This window comes from Marmota flaviventris, chromosome 3 (assembly GCF_047511675.1).
Source record: "Marmota flaviventris isolate mMarFla1 chromosome 3, mMarFla1.hap1, whole genome shotgun sequence".
In the NCBI taxonomy this organism is placed as follows: domain Eukaryota; kingdom Metazoa; phylum Chordata; class Mammalia; order Rodentia; family Sciuridae; genus Marmota; species Marmota flaviventris.
In genome coordinates, this window is record NC_092500.1 from 6,060,168 (window position 1) to 6,078,890 (window position 18,723).

Here is an 18,723-nt window from a genome sequence, read left to right on the forward strand (position 1 = left end):
ACCAGAGAAGCACGCAGAGGCAAGTGGAGAGTGGAAAGTAGAAGCTTTATTAAGGACAGCAGAAAAGACTTCTCCCCGAGGAAGAAGGGGACCCAAGGAAGGGGGAGGGCAACACTTTTCTATAGCTAAGGTCTTGTTTCAGCTCTCCCACACTCACATCTTTTGTTTCCCTTTATCTTGCAGTGATAGAATGCAGGTGCGAAGGCCCAAAAGGTGGGAGGTAGGTGGGCTGGAGGAGTAATCTGGGCAGGAAGGGCCTGGGGCAGCTTTTGATTAGCATTTCCATGTTTGCTGGGAGCTGCTTCATTAACAGTTTCTTAGGATGGGCTCCAGACCTTGGGGACATTAACATTTCAATTTCCCCAAAAGCTGCTCTGTTTTCCTGGACTCCTTTCTCCATTTTCTTTCTACACTACCTACCTATCTGTAAATCTGGCTTTATCCTCAGCACTGGATTGTGGGCCTCCACCACCGCCCCGCCCCCACCTGGGTCATGCACTTTTATTATGAATCAAATACAAGTATTTGAGTAACCCCAATGTGCTGTTGTAAGCACATTACTTCCCACCCCCCAACAGCCTTCAACCTAGGTGTTATTATCATCAGTTTACACAGAAGGAAACTGAGACCCAGAGAAGTGAGGTGACTTGCCTGAATGAAGCCACACACTTAGTTTTGGGAGTTGAGATTGAGATAATTCAGGTTTCAGTTTTAAATTCCCTACTGGGCCAGGCTGCTGCTGTTGCTATTCATGTATTTATTTTGCACTCAACCACTGAGACACATCCCCGGCCCTATTTTGTATTTTACTTAAAGGCAGGGTCTGGCTGAGTTGCTTAGGGCCTCACTAAATTGCTGAGGCTGGCTTTGAACTTGCAATCTCTGGTCTCAGCCTCCTGAGCCCCAAGATGATTGGAATGCACCTGACTGCTTCCTTCCAACAGAGGGGATTTTAGAATGCACACAGTTACTTTTAGGAATGCTTCACAGATGAGGTGACCTTTGAGGGGCCTCTTACTGTTGTATGGTCAATCCTAGTGTTGTAGGGACAGACAAGGCAAGGAGCCAAAGATAGCAGGAAACAGTTTTATTAGACTGCAGCCAGGTTCAGAGGCACAGCTTTTTCATAATCAATCCCCTGAACCCCTAGTCTAGGTAGTTTCGGAATTTTATACCCAGCACGGAAGGGGAGGGGCTAGAAGTCCACAGTCTGCAGAAGTTCACATAAAAGCACCTTTTTTTTTTTTAAAGATAGAGAATTTTTAAAATATTTAATTTTTAGTTTTCGGGGGACACAACATCTTTGTTTGTATGTGGTACTGAGGATCGAACCCGGGCTGCACGCATGCCAGGCGAGCGCGCTACCGCTTGAGCCACATCCCCAGCCCTAAAAGCAATTTTTTCTTTCACTGTTCTGGGCAAGTTATACCTGAGAAGGGGAGAGCTTCTTCTCCATTTTCTCTCCTCCCCTTCCAGCTGTTCCCATGGAGCCCAGTTGGTAACTTCTTTTATCTTAGAAATGTGGACATCTCTGTGAAGCCCAGATCAAGGCCAGAGGCCTGGTTTACACATTTCTACAAACTACTACACTGGATATGTTTGTGAAAACCTAGTAACGGGGTGTCCAGCACCTCCAGTGCCGATTTCTTCCAGGCTAGCATCCAAGTAAAATAGGGCGACACGAAAATAGGAAGTTTATCTACATTGAACTCTTTTGCTGACAGTCCCAAAATCAGCCATGGTGAAGATTCTGGAGAAGGTTAGTTAAGAGTTTTTGTGGAGGAAAGGGTGCCACTGCACTAGAGGTAGGTGCTACCCCAGCACTAATTTTCCAGGCTGGGCACCTGAATGCTGGGGGAGGTCAAGGCCACGTGGCCAGGGCTGGTCATCCTCCTCCTCCTCTGCCTCCCACTAGCTGGGCTCAGCGTCCAGACCCTTCTCAGTCTCATTCCCAGGCCTCTGGGTTGCCAGAGTGGACCGATGAGCATTTCCTGGGATCTAAGCTCCCCACGCAAGGAGGGCAGTAGTTGCCTGACCCGGAAGTAGTTGCTGAGCTTGCAGCTGCGTCTTCGGTTGCCAGGGCGCCGCCCCGGAAGTGAAGCGCGAGGCGGCCCAAGCGCCCAGCGGCGGCGGGAGGCGTCCTCCCGTGGGCGCCGCAGCGGGCAAGGCGGGGCCAAGGCCGCCCTTGGGCGCGGTCCCAGGTGCCAACACCCAGGGCTGGCCCGCGCCTAGGCCGCCGCCTCCGGGCGCCGCGGTGCGGCCGGGCGCGTGTGCGCGTGCGCGGGCCTCCCCTCGCCTCTGCGGCCGCGGCCCGTGCGGTTGGGTGCGGCTCGTCCGACCCGCGTTCTGCAGGACCGTCGCGCCCGCCGCCGCGCCGCCGGCCTCCCGAGTTCCTGCGACCTGCCTGTGCCTTCCGATTGCTGTAATTGCATCTTATTCTTGTCCCCCCAGGCTGTCGTGGTCCCTGGCCGTCGCCGTCGGTCTGCAGCCTGCACCGTTCTCGCTGGCATCTTTTGCAGGGAGCATTGGCAGCACTTGTGTGGAGGGAACGGGAGCCTGTCGTCCCCTTCCTGCCCGTTTTTCTGTGGGTGGGGGGACCGGACCACGACGTTTCCCTCCCTGTTCCCAGGGCGGGGCAGGGTTGGCCCTCCGCCGTGGGGAGTGGCGGGGCGTCTGGGAGTCACCTGGCTTCCAGTCCTAAGCCTTTTTGGAGTTCGGGAGCAGGTTCTTTGTTTGGGAAACATTAATGGGCAGGTTACAGTGCTGGCTGGTGGCAGTTAGGAAAGATAGGTCCTGCTGTCTCCTTGCTGTGCAGCATGACACCATCACCCAGTGGGGACGTGGAGGGGCACGGTGACACACAGCTGTGGACACCCTGTGGGTGTGTGACCATCATTTACATCGTTATTAACTATTCAAGATGGCTCTTTTCTCCCCTTCAAAGAAAGCTTGTTGGACCATTTTCTAATGGCTGGACCCAGGAGGGTGAAATGATTCTCAGGACTGTAAGTTCCCCTGCTTGCTCTTCTTGCACTGTTGCCTGCTGGCAAAGCGGCTGACCTCCTGGGGTTGTAAGCTTGTAGTGACAGGCAGCTGTCCCCCAGGTCCCAAGGATTCCGCTCCACCCCATCCTTACAGTGCATGCTGTAGTAACACTGTGTCCATGACTGGTTGATTCTTTTTTTTCCCCTTTACACTGGAGATGGAACTCAGGGCCACTTTACCACTGAGCCACATATTCAGTCCTTTTAATTTTTTTTATTTTGAGACAGGGGCTCACTAAGTTGCTGAGGGTCTTGCCAAATTGCTTAGGCTGAACTCAAGCTTGCAATCCTCCTGCCTCGGCCTCCTGAATTGCTAGGATTACATGTGTGTGTCACTGTGCCCAGCTTTATGGGTGATTCTTTTCTTTTCTTTTTTTTTTTTTTTAAACACAATGCCTTTATTTTTATGTAGTGCTGAGAATCGAACCCAGGTTCTGCCCTTGCTAGGCGAGCGCTCTACCACTGAGCCACACTCCCAGCCCTATGGGTGATTCTTTACTGGTCTCCCTCTCTTAAGAACTAGCAGCTGCTGTAGAGTTGGACTTCACCTAATTCACGTGGGTTTGCACAGATAGCACTTGTTTGATCGTGTGCAGAGGGAATTCATTTATTTTTGTTAATTCATCAAATGTTTATTGAGTACCTGCTGTTGCTAGACACTGTTCTGAGTGCTGGGGATTCAGTAGAAGGTAAGGCTCTCATGACGGTGATGTATCTGTTGAAGAAGGATGATCACCAAATACCTGAAAAATAGACCGATTAACTTCCAATTTGCGCATGTATAGAATCTCCCAATAGCTCAAGACAGCTTCTTGTCCTAAAGAGTCAATCAACACATCATTGTGTGACGCTCACAGATCTGTCTTCCTTCATTTCTTCCTTCTGTCTGTGCTTTGGATGGAACCCATGGCCTGGCACATAATAGACAAGCACTCCACTGCAGAGCTACACACCCAACCCTAAGAACCTGTTTCTAAAAAGTGATGCCAGTCCTTGAGCCATGCCTTAGTAGCTCTGGACTAAACCAAGCTATGGAGAAAGTACAGTCCCACTTATCCATGCTTTTAATACGTGTGTTTAGTTGTGGTCTGAAAATATTAAGATAGAAAATTCCAGAATAAACAACTTGTAAGTTCTAAATTATATGCTGTTTTGATTATTGTGATGAAATCTGTCACACTTTGTTCAAAGTATCCATCCTGTATGTTACCTGCTTGGTAGTTACTTGGTATCCATCTTGGTTATCAACTTTTTTTTTTTATGGGGGGGGCTCTCACTATGTTGCCCAGGTTGGCATCTCACTCCTGGGCTCAAGCAATCCTCCTGCCTCAGCCTCCCAAGTATCTGGCTACAAGCGTGAGCCACTGCACCCAGTTGTCAGTGATTCTTTTTTTTTTTTTTTTAATTTTTTATTGTTGGCTGTTCAAAACATTACATAGTTCTTGATATATCATATTTCACACTTTGATTCAAGTGGGTTATGAGCTCCCATTTTTACCCCATATACAGATTGCAGAATCACATCAGTTACACATCCATTGATTTACATATTGCCATACTAGTGTCTGTTGTGTTCTGCTGCCTTTCCTATCCTCTACTATCCCCCCTCCCCTCCCCTCCCCTCCCCCCTTCTCTCTCTGCCCCCTCTACTGACATTCATTTGTCCCCCTTGTATTATTTTTCCCTTTCCCCTCACTTCCTCTTGTATGTACTTTTGTATAACTCTGAGGGTCTCCTTCCATTTCCATGCAATTTCCCTTCTCTCTCCCTTTCCCTCCCACCTCTCATCCCTGTTTAATGTTAATCTTCTTCTCATGCTCTTCGACCCTACTCTGTTCTTAGTTACTCTCCTTATATCAAAGAAGACATTTGGCATTTGTTTTTTAGGGATTGGCTAGCTTCACTTAGCATAATCTGCTCTAATGCCATCCATTTCCCTGTAAATTCTATGATTTTGTCATTTTTTAATGCAGAGTAATACTCCATTGTGTATAAATGCCACATTTTTTTTTATCCATTCATCTATTGAAGGGCATCTAGGTTGGTTCCACAGTCTTGCTATTGTGAATTGTGCTGCTATGAACATCGATGTAGCAGTGTCCCTGTAGCATGCTCTTGTCAGTGATTCTTGAGGTATTGCAATGCTTGTGTTCAAGTCACCCTTATTTTACTTAATATGGTCTCAAAGTACCAGAATGGTGATGCTGGCTGTTTAGATACGCCAAAGGAAAGCTATGGGTGCGTCCTACAAGTGAAAAGGTGAAAGTTCATCCAGGTATATGTGTATAGGAAAAAACAGTATAGGGTTTGGTACTGTGTTTGGTTTCAGGTGTCCACTGGGTGTCTTGAAATGGTCCACTGTGACTACTGTCAAGTGACAATGTGGTAGTTTTGGATGGATACAGATTGGGTGGTCAGGGAAGGCCACTCGTGAGAGGTGCCCTTTGGGAAGGGGCAGCTCTAAGGGACGAGCGAAGCCTTCAGACAGGATGCCATGTGGTGGGTGTAGGAGCAGAAGAGCAGCCAGGGGCTCTAGAGGGGCCACTGGGAGACAGGTTGAGGGAGACGGGCCTGGGTGGCGCACGGTGGCCTTGTGGGTTGCAGTGGTAACTGCGTTCTCCCGGCCACGCGGGGCTTTGTTGGCGACTTGCTAAAGCACTTTGCCATCACGGGGCGTAAGCATGTTCTGTGTGTCTTATCTCCCTGGGTCTGGAATGTCCCAGTTGGCTTTTTGTCTTGGTGACAGACCTGGCACCCGCTCAGTGCTTAGCAGGTGGATGAAAAGCTGGACTGCAGTAGCCCTGAGCCCCGGCCACCTCGGGAACCCTGTGCTCCACCTTAGGAAGTCCTACCTCCCAGTGGGCCCAGGAGGGCACCCTCACCGTCTTCCGAAAGTAACCAGTAGCTCTTTGGTTCCCAGGTGGCTCTGTGGTTGGCACAGCTCAGGTGGTGGCAGCCCCAGCCACCGTCTTGAGCTGGGTCCGCCTGAAGGTCAGGGCGCCACTTCCTTGGTCAGGTTTTCATGGTGTTGGCTGGGAGGGGCTCTCCCGCAGGCTTCAGATTCTGATGCTGAATCCCTGGGAACCAGTGGACGCCGAGCGGGTCAAGTTCATGATGCAATGCCTCTGCCCTCTTCCTTCTACCCAGCAATTGGAGAAAGTGATAATGAAACAATCAAATAGCAGTTTTTAAATTTACTGTTCTAAGGAAAAGGACTTCATATTTCTAAGTGGGGAAGGAGCCAACCTCCTTCTGCAGTGTGGTGACGGCCAGTGGCTTCATTTGTCTGTTCTGCAGGAAATTTCTGAACCCTTCACTGTGCCTGGGCTTGTCTGGGTGCTGATGTGCAGAGATGCCCCACAGGGGTCTGACTGGGGAGGGACATGTAACTAAAGTCACCATGGGTATGGGGGTGGGGGACAGAGTCGATGCAGCCCCTACTCCACTTTTTACTCTCTTGCTGTCGTCTGTGCTGATGCTGTAACAAAATACCTGAGACCAGATAATTTATAAAAAATAGAAGTTTAGGGCTGGGGGTGTATCAATGGTAGAGCACATGCTTAGCATGCACAGGGCCTGGGTTCCAGCCCCAGTACCCAGAAAACACATTTGTTTGGCTTAGGATTCTGGGTCAGGATCAGGACATCTGGCCAGGACTGTGTGTCGTGTCATAACGTGGCAGAGGGCTTCACATGGCGAGACGGCAAACTTGCTGGCTCCAGACTCTTCTTGTAAAGCCACTGATGCCATCTTGGGAACTGTACCCTGGCGACCTCAAATGTTCCTATTTACGTCCAAGACCCCTCCTCCAGATAGCATATGGATTGGGGGTCAGGTTCCAACGCAGACTCCTGAGGGGACCTCCCTGCCACAGCGGTTCCAGCTCCCTCCTCTGCCCTCGGCCGCCAGGCCCTGATGGTCTGCCGGCAGCGTCTCTGGGCAACCTTGACCCCGGGGAGGAGGCCGGAGGGCTCCTGGTGCTCACTTGGTGAACAGGACCCGTCCCCTGAACGTCCCCTGGCTGGTGGGGCTTTGCTTTGTTCATCACTTGCTTGGCCGTCTCGGCTTCCGTGCCGCCGTGGCTGGACGTCTCACCCAGGGTCAACTCTGTTCTAGGTGAAGCCAGCGGCCAGAGTCAGTGAAGCCGAGAACCTGGGTGACCCAGTGGTTCCTGAAGGACCTATGGTAGGTGTGGCCTGACCTGTTCCCAGCAGGGACTGTCCACCCAGTGGGACAGGGGCAGGGCGGGGCCCTCGGGCTGAGGCAGCCCTGGCCTGGGGGCTCCGCTTCCTGTTGAGCAAAGTGAGGCTGGGAACTCCCCCTTGTGGGTTTGGGGACTGTGACCTGGAGCAGTCTGTGAGCTGCCCAGGCTGTCAAGAGGCGGCTCTTGTCATCTCCAGGTGCGAGGCTGTGACCGAAGGCCGTCCTGAGACTTTGTTTTGTTTTGGGTTTTTTTAGTATTTCTTAGTTGTCAGTGGACCTTTATTTTACTTATTTATATGTGGTGCTGAGAATGGATCCCCGAGCCTCACACTGCTAGGGAAGTGCGAGGGGAAGTGAGCTACAACTCCAGCCGAGACTTTGTTTCTGTACTGGGAATCTAACCTAGGGGCACTTTGCTCCTGAGCTAAGTTTCCAGTCTTGCTAAACTGCTGAGGCTGGCCTCCAATTTTCCATCCTCTTGTCCCAGCCTCCCAAGTTGCTGGGATCACACATGTGCACCCCGTGCCTGTCAGAGACTGGGTTTCAGTCCTGCCCTGTGACTGAGGTGGGGGTGCTGACGGCCTGGGTGTGGTAGGGCTGGGGAGTGAGGCTCCCATAGTCAGAGGACAGAGGGGAGCAGGATTCGCCTGGGGTTCAGGGCTGTGGGGCAGACTTCAAATAGTGAAGTGTAGAATTTCCTCGGTCACTGGCGTTGACATGTCCCTGAGGCGCAGGGACAGGCCACAGCTGGCAGGGATTTGGCTCTTACGGCTCTTTGCCGTCTTCAGCGCAGTGACTGCCTGTGCTCTTTGTGTATCATGACCAAACACCAGTGGTGGCCGTCCACAGGGCACCTGGCTCTGCAGAAAGCAGAAACGGGCCATCAGCATCACCTTGCCGGAGGCCAAGTGCGTGGAGGGCCACAGTGGGCCGTGTGAAAGGCAGGGTCCTCCTGGGTCTGAATCAGGCCCCCGCGGCTCCCTGGGTCTGGTTCCCATGCAGGCTCCTAACCCCTGGCCTTCAGCCTCCTGCGCTGACCATCTAGAGGGGTTTGTTTGTTTGCAGAGCTAAGGATTGGACCCAGACCTGGAGCATGGTAGGCAAGCGTTCTACCACTGAGCCACATCCCCAGCCGTTTTTATTTTTGTTTTGAGACAGGGGCTCGCTAAGTCGCTGAGGCTGGCCTCGAACTTGTGAACCTTCTGCCTCGGCCTCCCAATTTGCTGGGATTATAGCCACTGTACCCAGCTGATATTGAGTATTTCTCGAGTGCCTTCCTGGTGCCAGGTATTGTTCTTGGTGCTTTTGTAGGTTCATTTATTCAGCTCTTGCTATAGCCCCAGGACGTGGGTAGATACTGTTCTTATCCATTTTACAAATGAGGAAATAAAAGTTCAGAGAGGTTAAGTCATATGCTCAGGGTCACACAGCCAGTGAGTGGTGGGGCTGGGCCTCACATCCCAGCTGCACAGTCCAGAATCCCACCACAGTGCCCCCTCCCTGACCCTACCATCCTGGCCAGAGGATGGGCAGCCATTGTGTCAGTGCCCATCTCTTCTGCCCCGTCGTCACTTGGCCTGGAGTGGAGCAGGTGCTGCTCATGAAGCCTGGCGGCTCCTGGAGGCCTGACTTGCCTGCTCTGCACTCGTCCCTCTTCACATGGAGCCCCACGTGCAGGTGCAAGGAGCAGGCTTCTCTGGGGAGCTGGGTGGGGGCCTGGCATTCCGCGCAGCTCGAGCGCGTGAAGTCACTTTTTGAAGGAGGAAGCTGAGGCCTGGAGTCGTCAGAGGCCTCGCTCAGCCGCAGGGTGAAGCTGATGGTCAGTCTGTCTGAGCCGAGTCCCTGTGTGAGCCAGGCATGGAGTGGCCCGTGCCGTAGTGAGGGGAGCCAGCCCCTGACCTGCAGGGGGCAGCAGTCGCAGAACAGATCTGCGGGGTGCTGCCCGTGTGCCTGGCCGGGAGGCTCTGCAGAGGGAGTGACCGGTTTGTGCTGGCGGATGAGTGGGAGGGGGCAGCTGGGCAGGGGGCAAGGGGACGAGAGAGTGGGCAGAGAAGACCAGTGTGGCAGCTGGGCACAGTAGCCGCAGCAACTCAGGAGGCGGAGGCAGGAATATTTGACTTAGCAAGATCCTGTCTCAAAATCAAAATGAAAAAGGGCTGGGGAGCCAGGCCCGGTGGTGCACCCCTGCAATCCCAGGGCTCAGGAGGCCGAGGGAGGAGGATCATGAGTTCAGACAGCCTCAGCAAAAGTAAGGCCCTAAGCCACTCAGTGAGACCCTAACCACTCAGTGAGACCTTAAGCAGCTCAGTGAGACCCTTCTCTAAATAAAACATGAAACAGGGCTGGGGACGTGGCTCGGTGGTCCAGTGTCCCTGAGTTCAATCCCCAGTCCCCCCCTCAATAAAACAAGGAAAAAGGGCTGGGGACGTGGCTCAGTGGTAAAGCACTGGGTTCAGCCCCCCAGTACTCCCTGCCCCCCCACTCCCCCCCTTTCCAAAACTGAAAACAAAAACCCTAAAAGCAAAGTCAAGAAATCAGCGCGACAAGGACAGGGAGGGGAAGGACAGGTGGCCCAGATGTACCTGGAGGAGCAGGTAAGAGCCTGGGGTCTGTGTTTCAAGTACACTGGAGGCCACTGGTCATTCGCTCGGAGTGGAGTGGTCAGATACCCCGGAAGGTCACTGCGGTTGTCGAGGGTGACTGGAGGGGGCAGGGCCTTGAGGGGAGATCGGTGCTGGGCGGGCGCCCTCCACTCCCCTCGGAGTCAGCTCGCGGTGCCCTCCTCAGGCCAGTCTCCCCCGCCTGGGCAGGGCTGCCCTCCTCCTGCCCGCCAGCCCCTCGCGCCTCTGCTTTGGTTCTTGTTTGGGTGCCCTTGGTGATGGGGTCACCTTTACCGCCCACCAGGCCAGGACCCCGCCTCCTGTGCTGGCCTCAGGACTCAGGGCTTCTCGGACAGCATCCGTGCCGCTCACCTAGATGGCAGAAGTCCCCTTCCCCTGCTGTGACACCAGAATGCCCCCAGACATTGCCTGGGGGCGGGATTGCCCTTGGCTGGAGACCAGTGCTGGGCAGAGGCGCTGGGGTGGGGCAGGAGCTGGCCTTGGGTGTTGGAGGAGCCTCTGCTCTGAGGGAGGTTGCTGGCCGAGGTTCAGAGCCCTGATGACTTGGTCTCTTCCAGGATTATGGCAGGAAAAGTGAAATGGGTCACTGATATTGAGAAGTCGGTGCTGATCAACAACTTCGAGAAGAGAGGATGGGTCCAGGTGACCGAGAATGAGGACTGGAACTTTTACTGGTGAGGACAGCCACTGGATGTGGGCTCTCTGGAGCCTGCCTCCGAGCTGACTCCCTCCTGCCCGGCAGAGAGTGGCCCCGGGGAGGACCGTGTTTCCAGAGCCACGGCCCAAGCACGGGGCGGGGGCGGGGGAGTGGGGGCAGGCGCTCAGCATCTGGGCGGGCAGGAGCAACCCAGCTCCCACCTCCCCACACGTACTGGCCGCAGTTGGTGCCCAGGACAGGGCGGGTGCCTTGGGGGAGGTTGGTGCCTCCCTTGGCCTCCCTCTGGCGCCCTGCAGGGCTCAAGCTGGGCCATCAGCCCCGGAAGACCACAGTGGAGAAGGATTCCGCTAGGAGAAGAGAAGCCGCGTGTGGGCATTGGCTCCAGTGGCCAGGGTCCTGTAGATGCCTCTCGCTGCGTGTTGAATAGGTCCCATGTCCTCCTCCACCCTCCTTCCTCTTGTTCCTCCTGTGGTGGCCACAGTGGGGGCCTGGTCTGCTCCTCCCTCAGGGTTGACCATCATCTCTGAAGGGGCCTCCTGACCAGGGGTCGGCCTCCACCCTCTGACAGCGTCACACACCAGAATGCAAACCAGGTCATGCACTCTGGCCTCCCGGTCACCTGCAGCTGCCCAGAGCAGTGCAGTGATTCTTGGAGGAGTGGGCCCGGGTGGGTGAGCAGGAGTCTCACCCCACACCTGTCCCCGCCTCAGACTCGCTGGCCCAGTGCTGACCTGAGAGATGGTCCTCCCCCCCTCGGCCACTGTCCTTCTCCCCACTGCCCCCAGCTCCTCACTGTTCCCCTGCCGTGACCTTGCTCACCCGAGCTGTGCCCCCCCACCCCCGTGCACACACGCGCGCACACACACCTGGCGAACCTCAGCCCGTCGTTCGCAGGTGCCCATCCAGACTCTGGAGCCCGATTCTCCCCTCTGTTCACACCTCGCCCCGCCTCTCTGTGTGGCCACCCTCTGTGTGTGGACGGTGGCCAGAGCTTGGTGTCTCTTCAGATCCGGTTGTTGGAGGTTTCAGAGTCTCTGTAAAGTGGGGGCTTGGGGTGGTCTGGCCTGAGGTGGGCGCTCGTGAGCGAGTCCACACGCTGCCCCTGAGGCCGCCTTTGCCTCTCCGAGGCTCACAGTTTGCCTTATCTGGTGGCAGGGCTGCGGGTGTCCTGGGATTGGTGTCCCCACCTGTGCCCTCTTTACATGGTTCTGAGACCCTTTAGAGAGCGAAAATCCTGCCTGGCTGTGCCAGAGTCCCCAGGGGCTGGCAGGGGCCTGGGCACCGAGCGGGCCCGCGGTCGGCTTCCGTATCCGGAGTCAGTGGGCGATGACTGCATTGCTTCTGACGACATGCCGGTTGCCTGGTTACCTGCACGACCAGCCACAGCCAGATTTCGTCTAGGAATGTGGTGTGCCGACTGGGGAGCGCTCCCGGGTGCTTCAGCCCCTGGGTTCACTCCGCCAGGTAAAGTGCAGAACCCTCTGCCCCGTGGACCCTCAGGTTCCACCTCTGCAGACTCAACTAACCCTGGGTCAAAAATATTTGGAAAAGAAAATTGCAGCAGTACCAAACATTCACTTTTTCTTCTTGTAATTATTCCCTAAATGATAGAGTATAACTATGTACTCGGCATTGCCTTCGCACGAGCATTGGAAGTAATCTAGAGGTGATTTAAAGTTGGGGGGGTGCAAAGGCCCTGTGCAAACATAGCACCCTTTTTTCTAGGGGACCTGAGCACCCTCATAAGTCTTGGAACAGCTCCCTGCAGATGCCGAGGGGCAGCTCTAATTCCTCCAGAGCCTTGTTTAATAGGTGCTGCGAAAGGAAAGACTGAGTTGCACAGTGACTTGTAACTTTCTGTTCCAAGTGTGTTGCCCTGGGCCACCCAGCGCTCTGAAATCACCCGCGGCTCTCACCGGGTCATGGGTGCTCGAGTGCCTCCTTCTCCATGTGGAATAGAAACATCCCGCTGGGGTCTCCCTACGCTGCCCAGGCTGGCCCCCAACTCCTGCGCTCACGCCAGCCTTCCGCATCAGCGCTGGGCTAGCTAGACCACAGGTGTGATGCCACCACGGGCTTCCAGCTGTTCCCAACAGCAGGAGGCACAAGAGAGGCCCAGCCAGAGACGCAGGGTGGGAGCTGCAGCCATTGGTTTAACTTTTTTTTTAATTTTTTATTTGTAGATGAGCACACAGTGTCTTTATCTATTTTTGTGTGGTGCCTCACACATGCAAGGCAAGCGCTCTGCCCCTGAGCCCCAGCCCAGCCCTGACTTGACCTTTACTCCTAGGTGCTAACAGCAGGTTCGGAGTCGGTCAGGGTCACAGTGGAACCACTCGGTTCAACAGCGTGGGAAAGGTCAAGTACTTCAGCTGAGTGGTTATGGCTCAGGTGCTAAACCGACAGTTATAGTGCGGTTTGGAAGCTTCTGTAACCATAAGTGAGACGAGCGTAGTAAGGACTGTCACTGGGGCTGGGAGGACAGCCTGTGTGCCTGTGGAAAGCCGCCGGGTGACCTCAGTCCGAGTGCTCAGCCCGGCCCTGCCCTGGTTCCTGACTAAGAGGTCAGTGGAATGGCCTTGGCCCAAGTCGCTTTGGGTGAACGGCACCGCAGTGGCCGGGACCAGGGAGCTGCTGGCCGCACACCTGGAGGGGTGCGGGGCCCAGCTGTGATCTTGAAGACTGGCCAGTGAAGGGAACAAGTCACGCAGGATTTCCTCTCGTGAACGAGCTGCTCTTAGGGTACCTGCTGTGGATGAGGGGATCTTGCAGGACTGTTGCTGCTGGTAACGACGGGGCAGGGGGAGGTAGAGGGCGGCCACGGGAAGAGAAATGTGGTTTCTCATCGTAGTCTTTATGTTCAGCTGATAATATTTTCGACATATTGGATTAAATAAGATCTATTAGGACGGTTTTTTCTCACCTGTTTTTTTTCTGGGGAGGTAGCGGGGATTGAACTCAGGGGCACTCAACCACTGAGCCACGTCCCAGCCCTTTTGTATTTTATTTAGAGACAGGGTCTCACTGAGTTGCTTAGCGCCTCACTAAGTTGCTGAGGCTGGCTTTGAACTTGAGGTCCTCCTGCCTCAGCCTCCTGAGCCGGGGGGATCACAGGCATGGCCACTGTGCCCAGCTCTTGTAACATTTTAAAAAACTTGCCTGTTAGTTTAGTTGTGCAAGACATGGAGCCAGGGCCTTGTGCATGCAGACGACCCCTGAGCTACACCCCCAGCCCCCACCTTACCAGAGGATTCGTGGTTCCACACGTGGCTCATTCCATGTCTGCTGGACACTGGGGACAGTGCTGGCCGGTGGGGCTTGCCCATCACTGACATCCCAGAAGGAGACCCCAAGCCGCACGTTTCCGCTGACCGGGTACACGCCACGTGGGAGGCAGCCTGGCCAAAAGATCTGCTCATCAGCCCTCGAGGCTGGCTGGCAGTTCCTAGGAGGTCAGGGGCGGGGGACGTGTGAATGAGGAGCCTGGGTGAATCCCGCAGGACAAGGACAGATGTCCTCGACAAAGGAGTTGCATGGAAGAGAAAGAGAAAGAAGGAGGAGAGAGGACAAGGACTAGAAGAGAAGTAAGAGCCCAGGCTGGTGGCCAGGCCGTGTCCCAGTCACTTGGGAGGCGGAGGCAGGAGGACCACAAGTTCAAGGCCAGCATGGGCAACTTAGTGAGGCTCTGTGTCAAAATAAATTTAAAAAAGGGGGGTGGGTTGTTGCTCCATGGTGGAGCCTGGCACGTGCAAGGCCTTGGGTTCATCCCCAGCACCACAGGGAGTGGTGATAAAATGTGAAGGCATCTCTTTCTACCATCGCCCCTTCCTCTGTGAGCCTTCCAAGAGTATGATGTGCTAACTCAGGGCCCTCAGATAACCCTGTGATTTCATTTTTTTATTTTTGGTACTGGGGATTGAAACTGGTGGTGCTTAGAGATAGGGTCTCCCTGAATTGCTTAGGGCTTCACTAAGTTGCTGAGACTGGTTTTGAACTTGTGATCCTCCTGCCTCAGCCTCCTGAGCTGCGGGGATTACTGGTGTGTGTCACTGTGCCTGACCAACCCCTGTGATTTCGCCTTTAAAGGTCAACGATCTTTCTGAATTTGGGTGCAGATACTGTGTGAGTGAGGTTCCCTGGAGTCTGAAAGGGGTCAAACTGCACTTGTTGCCAATGTTATCATGATCAGTGAACATTTATTAGGCTCCTATCTCGGCAGAATCAAAGCAGCTCCTGCCTCACAGTCAGGTCCCGTCCAGTGCCTGGACACTGGGGCACAAGGGGTGGCGGCCAGGGCTCCGCGGGGCTGTGGGGGACTGGCGGCCTTAGCCCTCTGAGCTCTGTTTCAGGATGAGCGTGCAGACCATCCGGAACGTGTTCAGCGTGGAAACCGGGTACCGGCTCTCGGACGACCAGATCGTCAACCACTTCCCCAACCACTACGAGCTCACCCGCAAGGATCTGATGGTGAAGAACATCAAGAGATACCGGAAGGAGCTGGAGAAGGACGGGAGCCCGCTGGCCGAGAAGGACGAGAACGGGAAATACCTCTACCTGGGTGGGCACCTTCCGCTGGCTGCTGGTCATCAGTAGCTGAGTTTCTCATCGGGAGGGACCCTGAGGTGGGGGTGCTGGCTCAGCTGGGAGAACGTGTAGGTGCCGGTCTGTGGCTCCTCTGTCCCCTCGGTGTCTGGCGGGTGGGTTGGGCCACGGATGGCTGGAGGGTGTGCTCGGTGCCCGTGCACAGGAGACACCTGCCTCCCTGCTAGGGTGGGCCCCCCGCTCCTCCAGCCCCAGGAGGACGCTGTGTCCCTGCCCCACCTGGTGATGGAGGCGGCTGCGGGATGGTCAACTGTCCCTCCACGTCCCGGGCCGCGGTTTCCTCATCTGCCAAGTGGGGGTGCGAGCTGTAAAGTCGGGACACTCAGGGCCCAGTGAGGGGAACTGGGCCTGCACAGGACTCCAGTGGCCGAGTCCTCGTCGTGTGAGGCCCCGGTGGTGGGGACTGGGTGGGGACGGGGGACGACAAGTGCTAGAGGCAGTGGCTTCCCGTTTCCGGCCCATGGGCTGCCACTCACGGCACTGGGCTTCCCCTTCCAGACTTCGTGCCAGTCACCTACATGCTGCCTGCAGACTACAACCTGTTCGTGGAGGAGTTCCGGAAGAGCCCGTCCAGCACCTGGATCATGAAGCCTTGCGGCAAAGCCCAGGGCAAGGGCATCTTCCTCATCAACAAGCTCTCGCAGATCAAGAAGTGGTCCCGGGACAGCAAGACGTCCACGTGCGTGCGCGGCGCCCATCACGGGCTGGGTTCTAGTTAGCCACTGCCGGCATCCTCAGTCCCTGGGCCGCGAGCGGGCTGACCCTTGCCTGCTTTCCAGCTGCGTGTCACTTGTGGTGTGGTGACCTAGCGGGGCCTGTGGCTGTGATAGTGTCAACCAGACTCTCCCTGGGGTGACTGGTCCAAGGCTGGCGGGAGGCCTGCCGGGGCACAAGAGCCAGGCGTCGAGGCTGGCGCCTCAGACCTCGGGTTTGAATCCCACTCTTGCTAGCTGAAGGTTTTTTGGTATTTTCTCGTTTGGTTTGGTTTGGTGCTTTGAGTCGAACTCAGGGTGCACCACTGCGGAGCCACATCCCCAGCCCTTTTTATTTTTTATTTTGAGACAAGGTCTCCCTAAATTGCTGAGACTGGCCTCAAACTTGGGGTCCTCCCACCTCTGCCTCCTGAGGCGTGGGATTGCAGGTGTGCCACCGTGCCCAGCAGTGCCTGCTTCTGGACCTAGTTTAAACTCGGGGCACTAATGACACCACTGCCTTGGGAGTGGGATGAGTCACGGGTGGAGCCTGGGGCAGTGCAGCGAGTGCGTGGCGCCAGAGGCCATCAGGGTTCTCATGTGCTGGTTGTAGGTCAAGTCCAGATTCTTCCTGGGTTGCAGGCTCCTCTCTGCCCTTGGGGTGTCCTCAGCGGCTCTCAAGTGCCCGGGGCCCCTGGAGCAAGGCCTGGTGTGATCCTTTCCCAGTGGGGTGATGTCTCACGTGTCAAGAGATCCCAGGGAAGTGGGGGGGGGCTCGTGTGCCGTGCACTTAAATCTGACCGCACCTTTCTGTTCCCCAGGCTGGCTCCTCGGGGGCTCCCAGGGGCTGTGTGGCAGTCCTCCCACTGTCTCCCTGAATCCCTGTCACCCCAGTTGTCTCCTGATGAGCCAGGATCTCTCTCTGGGAGGCAGGGGCTTGTGACCAACTAAATGTACCTTTGCTCTTTGCTGACGAGATTTCAGCCGGGCGCAGTGGCACACTCGTGTTATCCCAGTGGCTCAGGAGGCCAGGGCAGGAGGATCTCAAATTCAAAGCCAGCCTCAGCCATGGTGAGGAGGCTCTAAGCAACTCAGACCCTGTCTCTAAATACATACAAAATAGGGCTGGGATGTGGCTCAGTGGTCGAGTGCCCCCGAGTTCAATCCCTGGTACCAGGAAAAAAAAAACCCAAAGAATTTAGTACTTTCAGAGCAGTTTTGGACTCACTGCTAAGCTGAACAGAAGACGGGGCTGGGGTGGTGGCTCAGGGGTAAAGCACTTGCCTCGCACCTGTGAGGCCCTGGGTTCGGTCCTCAGCACCACATAAATAAATAAAATAAAGGTATTGTGTCAACTACAATGAAACAGTTAAAAACAGGTGAACAGAAGATCCAGCTTTCCATCTCCCTACCCCCACCCCACCCCACCCTCCCCTGTCCACAGCCCTGGGTGCTCAGCCGCTCCTGCCCCTCCCCCCAGCCTCTGGCAGCCTCTGGTCTTTGTGCTGTCCCCTTGCCTTTTCCCTAGTGCCACCCAGGAGGAATCCCACCACATCTAGCCTTTCACCTCTGCTTCAGTTGTGAGCAGCGTGCGTTAAGCTTTGTCATAGTGCATGATAGGCATCTGTGTCTTCTGGCTCCATGCTTTCTTTGTCCCATTGATTAATATCCCCGTTATCTGCATGGACCACAGATTATTTATCCCTCACTTGCTGAAGGACATCTTGGTTGCTTCCTGGTCTGGGGGAGTTATGAACAAGCTGCCGTAAAGGTCCAGGGGCAGGGTTTGCAGGGACACGTGTTCTCAGCTCCTCTGGGGAGACGCCGAGGGGTCTGATTGGTAGACCTGTGGCAGAGTGTGTTTAGTTTCTTTAGAAAGTTCCTGATGAGCTGAATATGGTGGCACACCTAGCAATTGCGATCCTAGCAATTCAGGAGGCTGACGGAGGAGGATCACAAGGTCAAGGCCAGCCTCAGCAACTCAGCAAGACTCTATCAAAATAAAAAACAAAAAGGGCGGGAGATGGAACTCAGTGCTAGGGCACCCTGGGTTCAATCCCCAGTGCCAAAGCACAGCCTCCAAGCCGTCTTCCAAAGCGGCTGCCCCACTTTGCACTGCCAGCCGTGAGTGCAGACCTGTTGCTCCGTGTCCTGGTGGGCGCTTGGTGTGACCCTTCACAGGTGGTTTATCGTGCCCTCCTGATGGCGTCTGAGGTGGAGCGTCTCTTCCTGTGCGTAGTCGCCACCATGTGCCTATCTTTGCTGAAAGACCTTTAAGGTCTTGATCCATCTCTAAATGGTTGACATTATTGTTGGGTTTTAGCGTTCTTTGTATTTGGGGATAACCATCCTTTGTCAGATATGTCTTTTGAGCATATTTCCTCCCAGTTTGTGCTTGTCTTTATATTTTCTTTTTTTTTAATATTTATTTTTTAGCCGTAGTTGGACACAGTGTCTTTAGTTTATGCATTTATTTTTATGTGGTGCTGAGGATCGAACCCAGGGCCTCACACGTGCTAGGCGAGTGCTCCACCGCTGAGCCACAACCCCAGCCCGTCTTTATATTTTCTTGACGGTGTGTTTTACAGGAATTTTGTTTTCCAGCACTGGGGATTAAACTCGGGGCTTTAGCTAAACAAATGCTTTACCACTGAGCTGTTTCTAGCCCAGAAATTTCTAAGTCTAATGAGGCTGGGTCCATCAGTTCACTCTTTAATGGGTCGTGCCAATACTGTCTTTTACCCTCTCGGTGCGCAGGTTCGTGTCTCAGTCCACCAAGGAGGCCTACGTGATCTCGCTGTACATCAGCAACCCCTTGCTCATCGGCGGGAGAAAGTTTGACCTGCGCCTCTATGTTCTGGTGTCCACCTACCGCCCGCTGCGCTGTTACATGTAAGAGCCGG

General features: G+C 54.8%; 1 protein-coding gene across 6 annotated transcripts in view; it reads left to right on the forward strand.

Annotated features, from left to right (window-relative positions):
* Positions 1-2,263: 2,263 nt before the first annotated feature.
* The window catches only part of Ttll1 (TTL family tubulin polyglutamylase complex subunit L1), a 28,867-nt gene continuing 12,407 nt past the window's right edge, over positions 2,264-18,723 (forward strand). The window contains exons 1-7 of one of the 6 annotated variants that reach the window (XM_027954604.2): positions 2,265-2,422; positions 2,945-3,005; positions 7,161-7,229; positions 10,426-10,542; positions 14,876-15,084; positions 15,627-15,807; positions 18,578-18,712. In XM_027954604.2, coding sequence (XP_027810405.1) covers positions 10,430-10,542; positions 14,876-15,084; positions 15,627-15,807; positions 18,578-18,712 — 638 coding nt within the window. In that variant the 5' untranslated portion in view covers positions 2,265-2,422; positions 2,945-3,005; positions 7,161-7,229; positions 10,426-10,429. Of the gene's footprint in view, positions 2,423-2,944; positions 3,006-7,160; positions 7,230-8,478; positions 8,535-10,425; positions 10,543-14,875; positions 15,085-15,626; positions 15,808-18,577; positions 18,713-18,723 lie in introns of those variants that run through there. The other 5 variants (XM_071609416.1, XM_027954606.2, XM_071609414.1 and 2 more) reach the window with 5 other exon arrangements.